The following is a 23,097-nucleotide window of genomic DNA, read 5'->3' as shown; positions in this document are numbered from 1 at the left end:
CTTAAATAAATTTGAAGGTCGTCTGCATAAGTATGGAAACTGGAAAATTTGATAATGGAAGACAGGTCATTAGCATACAAAGTGAAGAGGAGAGGGCCTAAAATTGAACCTTGTGGTACTCCATGCATAACGTTTTTCCATGTTGACTTTTTGTCACCGACAGATACACATTGTTTTCTACCTAACAGATAGGATTTGAACCAAACTAACGAGTTGTGACTGAAACCAAGAATAGCCAACTTATTCAAAAGAACTGTATGATCAACAGTATCGAATGCTTTAGAAAAATCAAATAGGGTGAGGATGGTGCATTTTCTTTGGTCCATAGCTAACCTTATATCATCAGTGACACGAAGCAGAGCTGTCTCAGTTGAATGGAATTTCCTAAAGCCTGATTGAAAGTTATGAAGTTTACTGTTGTTGTCTAGAAATTTTACAACTTGAGCATGAATGAGTCTTTCTAGCACTTTGGACAATGCAGGTAGAATACTGAAATCCTCAACTTTATTGGGTAATGGAACTTTATTTAGAGGGCGAACCAGAGCAATCTTCCAGTTTTAAGGGACATTGCCTTCAAGTGACTTGTTGAAAAAGTATCAGATATGAATAGTTGGAAGCAGCAGACATTCGGAAGCAACACTGTTTTGGAAGCAACACTGCCTTAAGGAAGTCACACATAGGGTGTGTGCACAGGTTACGACATGCATTAGGGTATGCCTAAGTGAGAAAATCAGGAGCAAGTGAGGGTGTCACTAGCTCGAATGGGACTCCTCAGTCCTCAGCATATAGCTGAGAGGAAGCACAGCTGTCCGGAACTGCCGAAGCATGGCTGTCTGGCAGGAAGGAAACGTTGCTTGTTTGTAACTGCAGACATATGGAGGTCTGGCAGGGAAGAAGCACGACTGTCCGGAACTGCAGAAGCATGGCTATCTTGCAGGGAGGAAGTGTGTCTGTCCTGAAGAATGGCTGAGCAGAGTATTGTTCGAGTTAGAGGTTTGAGACATCGTCGGTGGGGACACAATGGAGCCCACAATGTTGAGGATCAAATGCTGCTATATTCAATCGTTTAAGTTTCATTGGAAATCCAAAGAATCCAAATTGTTTGTTATTTGCAAGAATTAAATTTGGATCAAATGCTGCTATATTCAATTGTTTAAGTTTCATTGGAAATCCAAAGAATCCAAATTGTTTGTTATTTGCAAGAATTAAATTTGGCAATTTAAATAAATGTTTGCTCAAAATTAGAAAGAGTAAAGGAAGGCTCGTACTACATTGTGGAGAGGATATTTGTGTACAGTATTAAGAACACTGAATGAAGAACCAAACCGAAGGTTGTACACATTAATCGTCTAACACCTTATCAAGGAAATTAGAGAACCAAGATCAGATTAGAGGACCTTAGAGACCAAGATCTCTAAGGGGGGGATATTGATGTAGGCTAGTCCTACATGGATACTTATCATGTGAGCACGGTTGTCAAGGTGACTGTTTTGGCAACGAACTGTTTATAACAGTTCACAAGTGAGTTTTGGCAACGAACTGTTTATAACAGTTCACAACGTTTACAACGAACTGTTTACGTTATAATGGCAGTGAAGAAAGATAGGAGAACAACGTTGCCTAGTTGATTCCATTTTTCCACTGAGTGTACACAGCTGTTACTCAATTCATCCAATTAAATTTGATCTAATGTTAGTTTCCATTTTCTTAATAAAATAATCAATTTCATGTCAAATCAATAAAATTCATCAGTAAAATATCTGTTTTCATGATTTGATTCGAAACTTTGCATTGAGATCAGATTTTTATTTTGATACAAACCTGAAATGTAGGCTGAAAAGCTGCTATACACCAATCTGAACTTCAAAACAACAGAAATAAAGCTGCTCGGTGGGTATTCTATTTTAATTTCTCTTGAAAATAATAGCAAAATGAAATACTATTTAGAATAACATAATTTAAATGTAAATAATTTTGTTATAACCTTTCAATATTATTTAAACCGGTACCAGTACCAGTCATAACCTATACGGTGGGCTAACTGAAGCATGGACGAAGTCTAGGATGGTCTAAGTTATCAACTTTAAAATGTCATTTTCATGTATAATTTGTGTTTCTCATACGAAAATATCAAAAAATTATTATATTTATTCAAAAATACATTTTTAATCAATTGTTTGACTTGTGTACTGAAGTATTTTGGTAGAATGAAGAAAAAATGGCGGCAGAGAATGGTTTTTTTACATTTGTACAGTCACTGTCAAAAGTAAAAATGAAATATTTCTGGTAAACTGACAACATTGCAAAGCTAGAGAGAGATAGCGCTATCTGCTTTGTTGCATGATAGGACAACACTATTGTCAATTGTACACTGTCATTATAACGTGGACCTCACTAAAGCAATGTTTTCATGCACAAACCTTACTAATGTGCCTCAATACAAAACTATCCTTACTAATCTTACTTCAAGATTAACTTTATTTGTTGATAAAGAAAACACAAATTTGAAAAAATAAATTTAAATTATTTGAATTAAGGATAATTTATTTAAAAAATACCTAGTTGAATAGAAGAAGAGTGCTATAGTAGGTCATAACAATTTAAAAATTCAAATTAAAAAAGAAAATGTTTAGTAATTTAGATTTATAGCTTGTATGAGAAACTGATAAAGGAAAGGAAACTGCAAATAAGCAGAAGGCTGATGATTGGAGAACTAAAGGATGTCAACCTTATAATGCCGTATTATATGACGTTTGCAGAACTGACAAACGTCACTACGAACGTTTTATTGGTTCAATTCACAATGTACACCTGCACCATACCATAGTACTTGAGAAGTTTTTTATTGAGTTTTTAAATAATGTTTATTGGATTGCAAACATAGAAATAATAAGAAAATACTGCTAACTATCTGTAGGGAAAGACTAAATATGAATCTCCTGTATTCCAGCAATTATCATTCTCAACCAAATTTAAAATTTCACAATATGTGATAAAACTATTAGCAACCAAAAATTATAATCAACCAACAAAAATACCAAACATTTCTTTAATTTAAAAAAAGGCTTACTGTATTGAATTACTAGGTTTCATTTATAATGTCATCTTTAAGGTATCAGTGAATCTCCAACGCTCAAATAACAAATATGTTGAAGATAAACTGATAATGTATTATTAGACGTGGATAAATATGGTTCTTACTGACAGTCTGACTGAGTTTCATACTAAAGTGTTAATAACTATCCGATGATTCAAAAATGGATAATATATAAAGCCCAGAAACAATAGGAGTAAAGTGTAAATTATACTATCTGTTGCTTCAAAAATGACAGGAATAAGAAAAATGAATATATAAAGCCCAAGACAATATAAATTGTCTGGAGGAAATTGACCTACTAAATACACAATAGAGGATGCGATGCTATGTGCAGTAAAGTACGCCTATATAAAAAAGAATGATAATGTTGAGCATTCAATAAACAGTGACTGAACTGGAACAAAATCAGAAAAAGATTCACATAAACCACATCAGCAGTTATTGTTTGACAAAAACGTTAACTGGACTTTTTTGTAGAACAATCACATGAATAGTTAAAGAGCCAAGTCAGTGATGATTCCCAAGTTTGAACTAAAAATAATACCGATTTGTTTCAATTTCAAATGAATCACTGTAATTAATAAAGAAGAAAAGAAATTTAGCCATTTCAAACATGAATTTTCATAATATTTATACACTCAGTTTCATATTGGTAATAACATTCCATTTCATTTATTCATTCTATTTTCGATTGAGTTTTAATAATATTTTCTGAGTTTGAATTAGACATTTTATTATTGAGTTATGAGTAAGCTTGGATTCACCTTCATGGAATGACGCTTAAATAGCAAATCATCATCGATAACAACACTTTCATTACTTTCTTAGAAGATATAAATTTGGAAACTGAAAATTATTTCGAATCTTTACATGAATGACGTGTGCTCAGAAAGCATGTCCCTTGAAACCATGTAGGTAGGAAGGGATGTAGGAACAGTAAAGAAAAATGGTGTGGATCAAGATTTATTAGACCGCCATCTTGGTGCAATAGAATCTCGATAATTCGAGCCTAATTGAAACAGCCTCTATATCGTAGTAAAGCAAAGTCGACCACCTCGATAATTCATAGTAAAATAGAGCGCTGACTTATCGTCGACTGACTGTATATTCGTAGTTGGTTTGCTACAACTCTCTAGAATTCGTATTTTATGGATTTTCTCATACACCAAGAAGAGGAACATAATGCAAGTGAACTATGCTATCGCCAACTAATTCTCCAGACATGAGGTCATCAACCGGAAATCACCTATGCTGCACCATAGCCTCTATAATTCGTAACCTTCATAATTCGTACGGTAGTAAACGCTTGGTCCCGTCAACCAAGAATTATAGAGGTTCTACAGAATAAGCAAACATTGAGTTTGCCTTATTTGCTTGATTTTGCATTTTATTATGGAAGTAACGTTTCGTTTTCCTTGTAGATTTGTGCAACCACATATGCTGAACATACTAAACTGAAGTAAACATTATTTACAATAAACAAAACAATCATTAATTGATATACAGTACATGAATATACAACTAAGCTGTAAAAAAATGTTTAATTGTTTGATGTCATGGATGACAAACCTGTATATGGATCCTCCAGTTGGCAGAATTGCGTTGTTTTCTCTTTTCCAAGATACTCTGGGTTCAGGATGACCCCCGGCATAGCAATCCAAGCTGACACTCTGACCTTCGGTGACAACAACTGATCGAGTAGAGTTGTCTGATATTATGGGTGGCCGACGAACTTGAAGCTCCACTTCTGCACTTATTTTGTTTTGCAAAGCAATGAATACTTGACATTGATAGAAGCCGGAGTCGGTTTCTTGAATATCTTTGATCTGAAAAATAATAAATGATCAATATTACCAGAGAGAAAAATACTTTCTGATGTTGCTATTGAATGAAAACGACTTGATATTGTCAAAACTATAAAAATCATTGAATAATTTGAGATAGGTACTAGTTTCGGTTATTAAACCATAATCAATCTTTAGTAAAATGTTTACTCTAGTCTTAGAACGGCTATCTCAGCTGAAACTAATATGATGGTTTTTAGGATGCAGTTTCCCTATACATGTAGGAAAATCGCTAATATAGTTACTCCAGACTTTCTATCAAACGTTCCTATTTAAACTGAAAAAAGCAGTCTACAGTAATTAGATTAAAGCATTAACTGACGTTTTTATCACTATAAGACATCTTATTTATAATATTGCTTTACCGATTCTCCACTATTATTTTTAAGTTATTTTAGTTTACTTATATTATTTAAAGTATTCACTGTTTTCTATTCGTTCTTTATCAGCTTATTATTTTGTACTTTTTCCATAACTTTATCGTTGGTTTATTCTTACCTATTTCATATTAATAGGTTACAATTAATTTTCTTTTGTAGGTACTTCGGTTTTTCTTCGTAATAAAAGCTCACGTTCTGGGCCTATTTCACAAAGCAACAAGTCTTGTTAGCAACCATGCTTACTGACAAGTACTTTTAATGACAAGATTTCAGCTACAGGCATATCAGAAAGAAAATGGGTTAAAAGTTTACAAGACTACAGGTTCACAAGTGTTCCCACACCTCAGTGCTACCATACGTAACCGTTTCAGATTATCAATTAGCCCAGTCAATAAAGGTTTTTTCGATCCGAAAATTAAATAAAAGCTGAATCTCTCACCATCGATAGAACCCTACCAGAGGGTCATTCCCCCAAAAGTCCCAAGGAATCCCCCTGGAGCTTTCACCCCTAGCCACCCTCAAAGTTGAAAAATGCAGGTAATCACGGAAAATCAATTATCTTTGTAACCATTGATCGGAAACAGTTCTATTATACGTCATTCGATTTCTTACATTATGTACTACAATATTATTTCTATTCATTTTTTCAATAAAATTAACAGTTTTCTTGATAAAATAATATATATGTGAAAATTCAGGGGGTTTGCGATTTGATTTTTCTGTTTTCTTCGATTAACTTCGAAGAAAATAATTTTAAAGAAAAATGAGCCAAGTAATTAATGTAGCCACTCTCATTGTGAACTCATTGATATATATTGTTATGTATTTGCGATTCGATTTGACGCCGTGGAAGGAGAAACAGCCGACGCGGTACGGCGCCGCTGACTCTCTTCGCCATAGTAAACAGTGAACAGGAACTCAATTATCTCTGTAACCATCAATCGAAAAAGAATCTATCATACGTCATTCGATTCGTTACATTATGGACTACAATACTAGATGTATTCATTTTCTCGATAAAACAAACAGTTCTCTAGATAAAATAACATATATGTAAAAATTTAGAGATTTTTCGATTTGATTTTTTTTTTTTGTTTTCTCCGATTAACTTTGAAGCAAGTAATCTTAAAGGAAAATGAGGCAGATAATTAATGTAGCTACTTACATTGCAAATTCATTGATGTATATTGTTATTTATTTGCGATTCAATTTGACGCTGTGGAAGGGGAAACAGCCGACGCGGCTGACTCCCTTCACCATAGTAAATAGAATAGCAATGCTTTCTACATTGCATCTCATTTACACTATGGCGCTCGAACAATTAATTTTATCTATTGTTTTGACATGCGCTGAATCTAGATTTTCCCTTTTCAATACTCAAAATTATCATAATTTTTTTCGTTTTAACCACGCTGATGATAAAAATCAGGATTTCGTTGTCCGCTCACAGAATTTATCATATTAATTTGAAATTTGAAGTGTTCCTTGTCAATACGAGTCAGAGGTATCACAATATTATTTGATAACTCTAGTTTCGGATATTTATGTTTTTCAATGAAGTTTGATGATATATTACCGTATGTGTCCAACTCCTTCATCTTATCCTTATTTTGCGAAAAAAATTTAAACAATAATTTTAATCTATGATTCATCTCAGTTTTTGACGTTCATAACTTATGATAAATTATAGCATAGAATTAGGATCATAAACATATATACATTTATTATATTGTGTATTAGTATGAATATCTTATCGGTTTGCAAACAATATCTTTGTCACAGAAAGCATGATTAAGCACATATATAACAACAAAATGATGAGTTAATTATCACATTTCAATCAAAACATAGAGAGCAAGATGATGACGACCGTATTGTGATAGTGGCTTTATAATTAATTCACGTAGAAAAACATTGATTTCCTGAACTGGCAATGAAAGCTGAATAAATTTGCTGTAATCGATTTGGTTAAATCTCAAACATTTTAATATTTAGAATTTAGAGAACTAAAAAGTGTAAATTTAGTTTCAGCGCAAGTCAAAACAATAGACAAAATTGATTGTTTCGAGCGCAAATTATAAATAAGTTGCAACTTAGAAAGCAGTACTATTTTACTGTTTACTATGGTGAAGAAGTCAGCCGCGCCGTACCGCTTCGGCTGTTCCCCCTTCCACAGCGTCAAATCGAATCGCAAATACATAACACCATGACAACACATAACACGATACACGATAATGGATTCGCAATGAAAGTGGCTACATTAATTATTTGACGCATTCTTTAAAATTACTTGCTTCGAAGTTAATCGGAGAAAACAAAAAAAAAAAACAAATCGAAAAACCCCTAAATTTTTACATATATATTATTTTATCAGGGAAACTGTTTGTTTTATCGAGAAAATGAATATGTCTAATATTGTAGTCCGTAATGTAACGAATTGAATGACGTACAATATAACTGTTTCCGATAAATGGTTACAGAGATAATTGATTTACTGTTTGCTATTTACTATGGCTAAGCGAGTCAGCCGCGCCGTACCGCGTCGTCAGTTTCCCCTTTCACGGCGTCAAATCGAATCGTAAATACATAACAATATACATCAATGGGTTTGCAATGAAAGGGGCTGAATCAATTATTTATCTCATTTTTCTTTAAAATCATTTGCTTCGCAGTTAATCGAAGAAAACAAAAAAATCAAATCGCAAACCCCCTAAATTTTTACATATATATTATTTTATCAAGAAAACTGTTCATGTTATTAAAAAAATGAATGGGACTAATAATATTGTAGTCCATAATGTAAGGAATTGAATGACGTATAATAGAACTGTTTCCGATCGATGGTTACAGAGATAATTTATTTCCCGTGATTACCTGCATTTTTCATGTTTTAGGGTGCTGGGGGGGGAAAGCTCCAAGGGGATTTCTTGGGACTTTTGGGAGAATGACCCTCTGGGAGGGTCCTATCAATGGTTGGAAATTCAGCTTTTATTTAATTTTCGGATCGAAACTGCTTCTTTCGACCTTCATTGACTGGGCTAAATAAACTCCAGGTGGCACTAAAATAGATGTAGTTGAAATATTTTCAATAAATGCAATCCAAGCCACTTGTTTCAGCTTTACTTACGCCGCCCGCTCACCTAAGCAGTGGTATTGACCACCATTACCTGGCCAGTGGACACCTATGCTAAGTTGGATTTTGGTTGAGAGGGTATGGGATAGTTGTGTTAGATGGATAATATGAGTCCAATAGCATCCAATGAACTCCTGCATTCTCAATTTTGTCATACGGAAACGTTCATTAAATTCAAAAACTGTGTAATGTGAACATTCAAACCGCGCGCCACTCAATAACTTTACAAGTTAAGTGCAATGAATTGAAATAATGTAATCAATGTTACTATAATTGAATATTTATAAAATAACATAACCAAAAACATTAAGTATAAACTGCAACTGCACAAATATTGAGTATATATGAAATGTAACTAAATTAATTTATTCTTTATTACAAACTTAAACCTAAAAACTAATATAAAATATTTACAATGGATTATTTAAAATATACATTATCTTAATCAAAATTATAAGAATTAATCATTTGTCATAATATATTTTATTCAATTTTGAGGTTAGAATGCCTTTTTGGGGGGTTTTTCATGGCTCATCCTCCTTCTTGTTTGAGAGCTGGTGAAGGAAACATCAATTGTTTGGGGTATGAAACATATTTTATATTATATTCATTTAGTAGTTATAAGGGCCCAGTTAGTTTTTTATAAGTCACTTCTCCTTTGTAAATGTAGTATTAAGACATTAAATGATGGGATATATACAATTTCAATGTAAAATCATTCTTGTACTTTGAGCTAAAGACGCCAGTAGAATAAAGACTATTATTGGAATCAATAGTTGTTTGTCTTACCGAACCTCCAACATCATTTTCATTACATTATATAACAATAAGAATCATTTTTCCGAACTAAATGGAACGTTTCAGAAGTATCTAAATGGTGTTTGGGTCAATAGCACGCGGTATTGTGAAAGAACTAGGTTCGGAAGAGCGCATTCCTCTTCAACTCTTGAAGAAAGTAGGAGAGGTGTGCCGCAACTGATTGAAAGTTGATCTTATTTTTTTCTCTATAAACAATCTTCTCTAACCAATTTAAACTACTGGCTCATTCCCATCTTCTGAGGACGAAGATGCAAATAGAAAATTTATGCTCTTTCTTTTTTAATTTATTTGGTAAACACACTTCAGTTATAAACTGAAATTAATATTGACCTACAACCGATATAGGCTAACCTCAAAGGCATTGAAAAAATTGTTAACCTTGAAAGCATCTTTATTAACACTTGTTATTCATTTACTCTTCATTATCTCACTCAATCTTACTCTTCATAGGTAGAAATTTCTTGGTTATTGGCAAATTATTTTCACTAGTTTTGTAAGAGTTACCATGCCAACGTTCGTGAAACGCTTGTTCATGACTGATGAAACGCTTGTAAACTTGTTAAAATTTATTTGTTACTACAAGTCTACGAGGGTGCTTTCGTGAAATGACTGTAATCAGCTTGTTTAGCAATTTTTCGAATAACCATGGTTGATAACAAGACATGTTGCTTTGTGAAATAGGGCCCAGACATTAGACTTGTATTATTATTTATGCATGTATTTATAAATGCAATACCATTCTCAACTATGAATTCAACTGACCTTAAATTTGTGAGCTTGAAGTTATTTTGTACTGTTAATTTTATTTTTGTTAACATTATATAATTGTATGTATGAATTTGTAGGTACTAAAAAAACCGATACTGTTGTAACAACAAAACTAGTATCTCAAATTGTTTTGGTAAATTGGTAATTTTGAACACCCCCCAACCCATGGTGACATTGTCTCTTATTTATATATATATATAAACTATAATATATATATATATATATATATATAATATATATATATATAATATATATATATAAACTATAAAATATATATATATAAACTGGAGACACAAGATATAAATAGATTGAAAACACTTAAGAACTTACATTAGAAATGGGGAAAATTTTCGGAGACTGAGTCTCCTTCCTCAACCGAGCAGACTACAGTTTTGAATCCAGCAGAGACCACAGATTACGCGGTGCAGACGGATGGAGATAAAAAGGGTACAGATTCAGGGGACATTATGGGGTATTTAGGGGGCGGTTACAAACGGGATATTTAAGATTTGAGTGAGTTATGAATAAGGAAAGGTGTAGCTTATGAACTGATAGAAAAGAGGAGATTTAAAATAAGGAATCAAAAAATAAATAATAATAATAAATCATTTTATTTGTACACGGTATAACCATACAAATGAGTTGAGTATAACAAATTCTATAAATAAATTCAATAACAAATTCTAACAATGACTAAATTAAACCACATGAACAAAATGTTTGGCAATAGATCAAACTAATAACAAGATCCAATTATAAATTTGCATTCAACCGCGAACAATGAAAGTACCCACGTTACAATCAATAAACATTATTACTATGAATCTCTAACATTCAACAAGCTCACATTAGAAGGTACAAGGTAATTCCTAATCAATAAATTAAATAGATTCCACACATTCAAATAACTGAGTAACTTAAATACATTCAACAAGTTCAGCAAATCCAATAAGTTTTATACATTCAACAAATCCACTAAACTCAAAAAGCTTAACAATTTCAGTTAACTTAACTAATTCAATTAGTTTAAACTGTAAAAACATACGATAACATAATGACAAGAAGCAATAAATTTACATAAAAAAGGTAAGAAGTTCAAATCTATATAAAACAAGTTATCAAGCACCATTGAAAGCTCGTTTGTTCCAGAAACAGTGAATATTGACTAGAAAACTTAAAACCTATCATTTACACACAATGATAATATATTTTGTAACTTTTTTAATTCGATGGATTAAATTATATTAGTCCTTATATCTTTCTTCGATAGCCTCAATACAGAACATGAAGACGTTTTTTATTTTTTCGCTATTTAGGTTTGATAATAAAACTAACACTTGATCTGAAGGACTAACAATATTTTTTATGTGTTTCATCAGATACATGATTCTCAAATTATGATATCTTCCACAATTAATGAAAAAATGCTCCAATGTCTCCAAGCCGGAGCCACACGCCAAGCACCCATTCTCCGGATTGAGATTAGTCTTTCTACAATTATTAAAGAACAAATGCACACCGGTTATCGTTGGTATGCTCAACTGCGTAACACATCTCACTCTATTTATTGGCATTGGGACAGTCAATTGCTCTGCTATTATTAAATTTGGATTCAGTTTTGAATATCGTTGACAAGTAAGAGAACCCAGTGCATTCTGCCTATCCACCTCTCTCAACAGCCATGAGTATTTATTCAATATAGCAGCATAAGAGTTGCTTAAATCCACCTCATCAAACCCATCGAACTCATCAGCTGAAAACCCTGGTCTTTCCACTCCAATATCCCTCAGCTGTCTCCTAATACAGTGCACCCAATTATCCCTCCTGTCATGTTTAGATTGGCAAAGAACCCTGTAACATACATAAGGTATTCTTGATTCACTCATATTTAGAATTTTCAACAGCCAGTTCAACTGCCTCTCAAAAAGATACAGTTTCAAACTGGAGCGGTTTGTTTCTATCCTGACTGCCCACCCGGGAGCGGCGCGATTTAATAAAAGAGTACGCTTGAGAAAAAATAATTGAACACGCTCGACAGCCTCCTCTCTACCTAGGGACCAGACTTCAGCTCCATACAATGCAGTTTGTAGAATTACCGAATCGAATAGTTTAATTTTTCCTAACCAATCATCCGATTTCACCTTTGCTAGAACCGCCATCATTGCACCTGTCTCAGTTTTAGCTTTATTCATGGAATTTCTACACATTGCTGTAAATTTGCCTGATGACTGGAAAGTGACTCCTAAATAATTATATTCTTTACATAATATCTCTGTACAATATCCATTGACAAAAAAGGGCCTAAGTGCTCTCAATCTGCCCCTGTGAAATGGTAATACTTTGGTATTTTCCGAATTCACCCTCAAACCCAATTCCTCACTGTACTCGACTAGACATTTTAATTTATTGCGTATATCCGGTACACTATCCGCCAGGATCACCACATCATCAGCGTACTGAAGCATAATGATATCGTTATCACTGCCAATTCTAAGTCCAGAGAGCCCCTTCTTTCTGAAATAATCCTCCATGTCAGCAATGTACAGGGAAAAAAGAAGCGGACTGGCCGGGTCCCCCTGCAATACGCCCCTTGAGACCCTAACTGGCTCTGAACGGGCACCGGAACGACCTATGTCAACTGCCACCGTAGCTTTGGAATAAATGTCTTTAAGAACACAAAGAAGTTTACCGCTCACTCCAAAATTACTTAATCTGGGCCACAGCTTACAATGAGGAATGGAGTCAAACGCGGCTTCATAATCTACGAAAATTCCATACATGGGTTGATGCTTCAATTCGAGATAGTAATAAATAATAGAATAAAGTGAAAAGATATTATCGATGCAACCACGACCTCTACGAAAGCCAGATTGACTCTCGCCAAGTACATGGAAATACTCTGCCCAGGTTGATAAACACACAGTTAACAAATTTGTAAAAATTTTAAACAGACAGTTTGAAATAGCTATTGCCCTGTGTAATAAATAGAGACCATTGAAGAGCTAGAATAATGGCTTTTATTGACTAAAATAAACTGAGATAAAATAACAAACTTTCTGATGATTTAGAATAATTCAAACAACTGATTTATGACATATGATTATCATATCATTCTTCCCTCCCAGTGGTGGAACCTACCGGGGCCAATCTACGAATGTTGACAGAAACTTCTCTTCCATCAGAAAGTCTTACTTGAGCGACATGAGGGTTCAAATGAATAATTTCTACCTTTTCAACTTCAGGATCATGCTTACTGCGTCTTACAAAGGTCTTCATCCATGCCTCCTTGGCGTTGATCAGCCAGGATGGCAAGTTTGTCATAGACGTGGGATTACGAGGATGAATGAACATTCGCTCGTGAGGTGTGCAATTGATGGTCGTGCAGAGAAGCGAGCGAATGCTGCTTAGTGATTCTAAGAGTACCTTTTCCCAGTGAGAAGTATCCATGTTCCTGGACCGTAGGGCTAAACGGATTGTCTTCCAAATTATTCCATTGTAGCGTTCCACCTGTCCATTACCTTGAGGGTTGTAAGGTGTTGTGGAACTGGTAGCTACACCCTTGGACATTAAGTAATCTTTGACATCTTTTGATAGAAAACTGGTCCCTCTATCAGTGTGTATGTATGAAGGATAGCCGTATGTGGTGAATAAGTCATTGAGATTTTGAATTACTGTTTCTGATGACATGTCTCGACAGGGATAGGCAAAGGGAAATCTCGAATATTCATCCACAATAGTGAGGATGTACTTGTTTCTAGTTGAAGATGGCAGGGGTCCTTTGAAGTCAATGTTGATCCTTTCAAAAGGTCGAGTTGCTTTTATCAATTTTCCTTTGAAACAGTTGAATCTTGGCTTCAGCTCTGAGCAGATCTTGCATTCCATGCAGACTTCTCTGATGTCATCTACCGAGTATGGAAGGTTATGAGCTTTAGTCCAGTGAAAAAATCTTGTGATGCCGGGGTGGCAGAGGTCTTGATGATATTTTATCAAGTCTTGTTTTGATGTGATACATCCCATTATCACACATACTCGAGAAAGAGCGTCAGCAGTTATGTTCTCTTTTCCAGGTCAGTAAATGATTTCATAGGTGTATTGAGATAGCTCAAGGCGCCACCTCATGATTTTTTCGTTCTTCACCTTGCCTCTTGCCGTGCTATTGAACATGAATGAAACAGATTTTTGATCAGTAATAAGTTGAAAGAAACGACCAGATAAGTAATGACGCCACTTCCTAATAGATTCTACAATGGCATATGCCTCTTTTTCAACTGATGAGTGTCGTTTTTCACTTTCGTTTAGCATTCGTGAAAAGTATGCAACAGGACGTTCATTGTAAGATAGTGTTGCTGCTATGCAGAAATCTGAGGCATCAGTCTCTACAGTGAGAATGCCTCCTTCATCAAAAACATGTATTACAGCTGCAGCTACCTCTTTTTTAAGATCTTCAAAAGCTGCAAGGGCCTTTCCTTGAAGAGGGAAGAGCGTACAGTGTGCCAAGGCATGAATTTCACTTTCCATTTGTATCCATCGAGAGTAATGTGCGAAGAGGCCCACAGTTCTCTGAAGAGTTTTGGGATTAGGAGGTGGGGGCATATTAAGTAGAGGCTCAAGGCGTTCGGGATCTGGACGTAATGATTTGTTTCCAACTAAAAATCCTAGGAAACGTATCTCCTTTTGACAGAATTTACTCTTCTCCTTGTTTATAGTAAGTGAGTTATTTGAAGCTGCTGCAAGAAACCGTTCAAGATTAGTGTCATGTTCTTCTTTTGAATTTCCACAAATTATGACGTCATCTAAATAAGCATAGGTATCAAATAATTTCTCTTTTTGTATGAGTGAATCAATTACTCTTTGAAAAGCTGAAACACCATTAGTGACACCAAAAGGAATACGACAGAACTGATAAAGTTTCCCACATGCTTCAAATCCTGTGTATTGCCTTTCTTCAAGTAAGATTGGTACTTGGTGATATGCGGATTTCAGATCTACAGTACTATACCAGGAATACTGAGCTACTTTGCGAACTAAATCTTCCATATTTGGAATGGGATAGGCGTCCAATTCAGTGAATTTGTTTATAGTTCTAGAATAATCTATAACCATCCTTTTTTTCGGTTATCGGGTTTGACAACAAATGCTTGGGCACGCCAAGGTGTGTGGCTTTCTTCTATGATGCCATCTTCCAGTAATTGTTGAACTTCATTGGAAATGAAATCTTCATCATCTTTTGATAATTTGCGAGATTTGGTTGTAATTGGTTGACAATTGGGTTTTAGATGTTGAAAAAGGGAGCAAGGAGGAATTTTTGCTTGAGTTATTCCGCAAATAGTAAGAGGTGGCTTATTACCTCCAAATGGTATTTCTATACTGGAGAAATTGTTCATAAATTCGTGCCCAAGAATAATATTTCCACAGAGGTCTTGCATAAGCATTAAGGTTGTGTTTGTATAACTTTCTCCCTGAACTGTTAAATTCACATTAACAAACTTTCTGATGATTTAGAATAATTCAAACAACTGATTTATGACATATGATTATCATATCACCCTGTAATTCTTTGGGTTCAGTTTATCGTCTTTTTTAAACAATAGGAACAAAATCATCTCCGCCCAGCTTGTTGGAATTCTACCCTTATCCAGTATGCAATTAAATAATTCTACCATGTAATTTTTCCAGGAAAATGGAAGAGACTTATAGAATTCATAAGACAAGCCATCGATGCCAGGAATTTTTTTGTTTTTAGTTTTTTTTAGTATGGCTTCTAATTCCTGAAAATCAACTTTCCTATCCAGAAGGGGATGACTCATGGCTGCCAGAGCTACTTCATTTCTATTTTCCATCAAATTTGATGTGAATTTATTCTTCAGAAACACTACCCAATCCTCCAAACCCATCATATTTAATTGTGTATTTTTCTTTCTAAAATAACGAACTGCACTCCAAAATTCATTACCATTTTTAATATTCCTGAATCTGTTTTCCAAATTTTTGTAATAATCTACCTTTTTCTGTCTAATCATACTCTTATATTCATTCTTAGCTGCTATATATACATTTAATGAAACCCTATCGAAATTTTTGGCCTTAGCAATTCTGTAAGCAGTTCGTAGATTTCTCTTCAGATTATTACAGTATAGGTCAAACCAAGGTTTATTTTTGAAATTCGTAGCATTTGATTTAGAAACAATCATTCGCGAAAATTCGGCCTCTTCTTTGATGGCTTGCATTAAATTACCAGCCAATCTGCTAGGGCTGTCACTACGGAAATGTACTCTCTCAGAGAGAGAGAGAGAGGGAAGCCAAGTACACTCCACCACACTCCTCTCTCCATCGATACCCTCTCGTCCACTGACAGTTATCAGTTGATAAGAACGACTTGGCTATTCTTTGATTAGTTTTTAGAAACAACGGCAAATGATCGGAAGACAAGACAGAATCAGACACTATCATATCCTCCACCCATTCGAGCCCCTGAATATTAACCCAAATCTGATCGATAGTACTACTGCCATTCGAGTTATGAAAAGTGAATTTTGCTGGCCTATCACTATCACTCCTACCGTTAACTATTATAAACAGATTCTCTTCCATAATATCGACAAGTCTACCTGCATAGCGTGATAAGCATTCGCGCCCACAGTGAGGAATTATCAAATACTTCGCTATCTACATGTTGATTGAGAGAACCTATACGTAAATTAAAGTCTCCTCCTATTATAACCGGTAGAGTGGAGAATAATTGTTCGTTTTCATAGAAACAATCCTGCAAACCTTTCAATGATTTTTCAATCTCATTTGGCCTTATGTAAATTAGACCAGCTATACAGCTAAGCATATCATTAGATAACTCAACAAGCAGTAGAGAATCAGTAGCAGTAATCAATTTTGTTTTAAAGCTATTCTTTATCAACATTACAAGTCCTCCACTTGGCCTACCTCTAATATCGCATTTCAAAGCCGGAACTGATAAAATATTATAATCATCAAAACCTCTTATGTATTGTAATGAGTTTAAAAGCCATGTTTCACTAATGCATATCACAGAGTAATTATTAAACAGATTAATTTGAGATTTGTGCATATTATAGAAATTTCCAAATCCATGACTGTTCCAATAGATAACATTAAAAAAGTTTATACAATCACTTGAATTAGAGTTAATAAAGTTCTGAGATTTTTGACGTGATTGCTAGGATTGCCGCAACTCACCTCCCTGGGACTGATTCTTCTCATTGGAAACTGCTTGCCTGGGTAATCTGCCACTCTCCAGCCAACCCGCCAACGGGCCCGATACGTTGCTTGCCGCTCGCTTCGAAGTTTTTCTCAGCTGACCGTCATCATTGGGTGAAGCATTGCTTGCTGCTCGCTTTGCTGTTTTCCTCGGCTGAACTTCATCATCGGGTGAGCATCTTTCCGCGCATGCCACCACACTGGAGCCGTTATCGCCATTACCATGCTGGAAACGGTCATCATCGGTGCAAACTTCGTGTTGAGACTGGCCCTCATCGCCTTGAGAAAACAACGAACTCGACTCAGCGATAACCTCCTGCGATTGGCTTCCCTGAGAAAATCCCCGTGGTCCAGAGCTGCCCGGGAGCCGACTTGAATTTTTCGCATCTGATAGTGGAAGATTGACCGTCTCTTCTCATCCGCTCCTCATACATTTTCAGCTTCTCTCTTATCTCCCTCACTCTCTGTGAATAGTCCTCCGATATACTGATTTTTGTTCGAAATAAATTTTTACTTGCCTGAAGGACCTCCAACTTTTTCTTGAAGCTCAAAAATTTGACAATAATAGGACGATCTCTACCTTTATTTCTGCCTAGCCTGTGCACTCTTTCAATGTCCATAGGGTGAATTTTAACTCTCATCACTTCCATAATAATTTTTGTAATAATTGTCTCTGTTTGCGCGGGTGACTCCCTATAATCTTCTTTGATGTTGAAGAATAACAAATTAGAACGCCGGGAATGATTTTCAAGGCTGTCCACTTTATAACGCAAGAAACTGTTCTCGTCTTCAAGGTTTGCAATTTTATCACTTTGTAACTTAGCATCTTTCTGAACTTCACAAATTTTACGCGAAATTTGAGTAAACGAATCTTTTAGCTCACTCAAATCCTTCATCATAACGTCCAAATTCTCGAGTTTTTCGAGCTTTTTCCACACATCGTCGAGGGTAACGTTCTCGGGACCAGGATTCAACTCAACACCTCCAATAATTAGTAACGATGCAAGTGCAATAAACCATGAAAAGCAGCACTGTTCTAATTTATACAACACTATGTTATTCACAATATAACACCGAATATTACGAAACGAGCCTATTTGCGCGCGGTAACTTGCTAAATCTATCATCATTGAGCGATAAGGGAGCACCGAATCTTGCGACCGTTCTCTTCGACTGCTCTATCGCAACTCCCCAAGGAATCAAAAAAGAATTAGACTAAAATTGGAGAAAGGAATTGTAGAATTGAACTTGAATGAAATTTATTTTTCATTTTTATTGAACATTTAATATATATAATTTGATAGCTGTGAAATTTATTATGATATGATGAAATTTATTTCAATTTAATTAAACAGTTGGTAGCTATGGTACTATTGCTGTCTGTTGAGACCAGGACAGGAAGCAGCTCCAAGCACCCAAATAAAAGCCAATTCTTTTGTCTTGACATCTATGGAGGGGGTTGTGGGAGGGAGGGTGGCAAGGACTTTGACTTTGAAGCATTGGTCAAAGTTCTTGTTGTACTCTCAGAGCTTTACAACCTACTGATTGAAAGAAAGATGAAAACACTTAATAAAAAAGTAATTCAACTTTAAAATATAAATGAATATATAAAGTATATTGAATAATTAATATTTATTCTGTTATATATATATATATATATATATATATTATATATATATATATATATATATATATATATATTATATATATATATATATGTGTGTGTGTGTGTGTGTTAAGATTGCGATTAATCAAATAGTCTTTTTAAAACAATGAATTTGTTAACCACATATTACAATAATTTTACGTCCGCTATGTCCGCTAGCTTGGAACTGACTACTAAATACAATGTTACCTTCCACTACAACTATGCTACATCAACAATAATGGAATGAGGAGTGCTGACTATATAAGTAATTAGCTATATAACTCCTCCATCCCAAAAAAGAACTTCGGCGGTAGGATTGTTAACAATGTTTACATTGGGTGAAACTTTTCTACTTACATAACGATACAATAGAACAATTGACATTAGAATAAAAATTACATACAAAATAATTGTCCAAAAACTTATGTTTGTAGTGAAAATACTTTCTTCCCTTATGGAGGTGTACTTGTTAACAGCAATCGGATTAAAATTAAGATGTTCTAAATTAATTGTGAATTCTGGTTCTTAGACTTCATTCATACTATTGATAACGTTGTCTAGGTTCAATAACTTAGGTCGATATTTTTATTCAGACAAATGGTTAAGTATTTTACCATTATAATAATATGTATTGTTGTTGCTATTGATTAAATAAACTCCTTTTACAGATTTTGTTATCGTTTCTGCTTACTTGTCAATTTTTATGTTTTCTTCATTTGGAAAGATACACAAATAGCTATTCAATTCTGGAATCCATTTTACAATACTATTACCTATTTTCATTTTACTATATTTACAGTTTGATGTAGTTCCTGATTCAATAATTTCTTTTTCACATTTCAATTTGTCATTACATAAACTTTCTACACAACAAATAAGATTTGAACTTGTTTTTCTAGTACATTCACTAGTTAGACCTTCTATTGATATTTCTTTCTTATTATAATTATCGTTGGACTTGAGTAAGTATCTGACCTTAGGAATATAATAGTTACATATCCATTTTGAAACATACTAGCAACAGAAAACAACTTGTATAAGTTATAATTTGATTCATCTACGATATATAAAATATTCAACTGGTTCAGCAAATCTCTAAATTTCTCTAGTTCTACATGGTCGCTAAGTTTATCATTTACAAATTTAAATTTATTCTCCAACTCATTAAAATTATAATTAACAATGTTCAATGGCTGATTAAATTCAGCAATAAGTTCTGAACTCAATGAATATTGGGCTGATATTTGATCAATCAAACTGTTTTGATTAGTTTTCAAATGTTCCAAGTAAATAATCGTATCTTTCACCATCATACGAGTCCAAATTTCCAGTAATAAATTTTATTGCGGCTCCTATGCCATTCAATAGTCCTCTTTTAGATCTCTTATCATTAGCCACACTTATGATATCTAACTTATCTTCTATTACATTCCTAGTATGATTAATAAATTTCAAATAGTTTACTATATCTCTTGCTTTACTACCATTATCAGTTATATATTCTACATTTTCCATTATTGGAATCTTATTTCTAATATTTTCAGATACCTTATCATAATACATATTCAAATTATCAACATGATCGAAAATACTTTCTAGTTCATAATAGTGGATGAAAGTGTGTTTTGAAATCTCTAACTTTGCAGTGCCTAAATCTGCTGCAATTATTCCTAGATTACTACTTATATTCCTGAATTCTTCAGCTTTAGAAGAATGATTCGCCATACTCATTAGACAGAGGAGGAACCTGGAAGAACAGGATTTGAATTAGGATCGGTTGTTACTTGTTCAGTTCTCTCATTAGTTTGATCTTTGTTCAGTTTCTTAAACTTTCTAGGTCTTTTTATCTTGGATAAATGAATTTTCTCTCTAGTGTTATGATGTCGGGGATTTATTTTGGCAGTTTTAAGTTCTCGATTCACTGATAGGAGAGTTTCTTTGTTGAATTTATTTTTAGTTTTACTTTGTTTTTGTACATTCCTCACATAAACTTCTTTTGGAATTTCTGGTAGTTCTTCTCGATCTTTGTTCCTTTCGTTGATGACATGTTCTTTTCTACTTCGGTTTATTTCCTGTATGGTCAAATAGTCGTTTAAGTTTTTTCTTTGTGATTATTAACATATTCGTTAATAAATCTGTTCTGAATGTCAATTTCGAGAATGGGATTAGATTCTATGTGTCCGTATAAAACTTCCAAAGGTGTCAGTTTTGTTACCGAGTGAATGCTATTGTTATAAGCAATTACGGCGTACTTACTTTACTTTCAATTGTTTTTGTTTTGAACTCGTCACGATTATTGAATATTCTGATGTGCTCAATTATCGTAGAATGAAAACGTTCGGCTAAGCCATTTGAAGGCAGATGTTGAGTACTTATCCAGTGCATTTTGATTTTGTGCAATTCTGTCGATTCCTTTACTAAGCCATTATTGAATTCACATCCATTGTCGGCAACTAAAGTTTGAGGGATACCACGAGGGAGACCATGGTGGGAAAAGAAACTAAGCAGTTTGTCTGCTACCTCAACACTGTTACAACATGTTAGCATTGTGCGTATCTTGAAAAACTATCAATGATCGTGAGAAATTTCTTTTTCTCAAATGTTATACTGTCCACGTGAATGATTTGAAGTGGCCTTGTAGCTGTCGGTGTCAATTTCATTTCTAAATTGAGTGGATTTCGTTCGTACTTTGTTTTGAGACATATCACACATTTGATAATAAAATTTTGAATATAATTTTTCATGTTGGGCCAATAGTATTTTCTTCTTATCTTATCGTACGTTTCTTGTATACCTCTGTGATTCGTTTTTCCAATATGATAATTATCAATAGTTTCTATTCTGTCATCTTCATGTGTTACATCAAGTACTTTAACTTTACATCGTACAAGTATGAGTTTTGAAAATTTAAAATTTTTGGCAATCACTGAAGCAAATCTTTCATAAAATTAATTTTCAAAATACAAGCTATATCTAACATTAGGCACTAAATATTCTTTCACGAAGTCAATCACATTTTTATCGAAATTATTCTCAGATATCTCTACTATCATTCTTGTTTTACTATCAAATATTTTATGGATAGTGACTTTCTTTGGGTTATTGCTCACAAGCTTCAATATGACTTGGTTTTTAGCATAGTTAACTGGGTCATCTGAAACTGGTATTTCTACTGATGTGTTACTTTCGTAATTAGAATGTTGCGTATGAGAATTATTTTCTATGAACTCATCTGCAGCAGGACCTATGAAATCTGGTTCATCATTTTCGAATCCTTGAAAAGGGGTTTCGTTTTCGAATCCTCGAAAAGGGGTTTCGTTTTCAAATCCTCTAAATGGGGTTTCATTATCATCTGTACCGGTTTTATTTTCTAATCTTTGAAATAACGTTTCGTTATCATCCACGTTAGCTATCATAGATTGTGCATCCTCGTTAGGTATGATATTCACTACTTTTTCAATGGCTTCATTAATAATCGCATCAATATCACTGAATAATCTGGGTGAGTTTTGGTTGTTGTGTTATTATTATTCAACTGAATTCGGGAAAGGGCATCTGCGTTTTGATTTGCTGTTCCTTTTTTATAATCAAATTCTTCTAATTTCAGTCTCCATCTTAATAATTTTGAATTCGGTTCTTTCATAGAAAATAACCATTGTAGGGGTTTGTGGTCAGTGAATATTTTGAATTTTCTACCATAGAGATAGGGGCGGAAGTACTTGGTAGCCCAAACTATCGCTAAAAGTTCTTTTTCAATAGTTGAATAGTTCATTTCAGTTTCGTTGAGGGTTCTACTTGCATATGCACAAGGCAAATCAGCACCGTCTTTGTTCTGACTAAGAACTGCCCCAATAGCTATATTGCTAGCATCTGTTGTAAGGTTGAATTGTTTTTCAAAATCAGGATACTGAAGGATTGGTTCGTTAGTAAGGATATTCTTACAAGTTTCAAAACACTTAATGTACTCTGGGTCCTGTATATCTATTTTAGCATTTCTTTTCAAACATTTAGTTAGAGGTTTTGTTAAATGAGCAAAGTTGTTAATGAATTTTCGATAGTATCCTAGAAGTCCAAGAAATCGTTTTATCTCTTTCGTTGTTTTAGGGATAGGATATCTTTTTATCGCTTCGACTTTGTTAGGATTTGGTTTAACTCCGTTTGGTGTCACTAAGTGTCCG

The 23,097-nt window shown here is 34.1% G+C and overlaps 1 protein-coding gene across 1 annotated transcript in view; it reads right to left on the bottom strand.

The window, feature by feature from the left end:
- Positions 1-23,097, bottom strand: part of LOC111055687 (lachesin) — a gene marked incomplete in the record, with an annotated part of 137,429 nt that overhangs the window by 89,352 nt on the left and 24,980 nt on the right. The window contains 1 exon segment of the mRNA XM_039443207.1: positions 4,667-4,923. Coding sequence (XP_039299141.1) covers positions 4,667-4,923 — 257 coding nt within the window.

Source organism: Nilaparvata lugens, chromosome X (assembly GCF_014356525.2).
Source record: "Nilaparvata lugens isolate BPH chromosome X, ASM1435652v1, whole genome shotgun sequence".
Taxonomy (NCBI): Eukaryota; Metazoa; Arthropoda; class Insecta; order Hemiptera; family Delphacidae; genus Nilaparvata; species Nilaparvata lugens.
The sequence above is the reverse complement of the archived record's forward strand: the minus strand, read 5'-3'. Positions and strand labels throughout refer to the sequence as shown.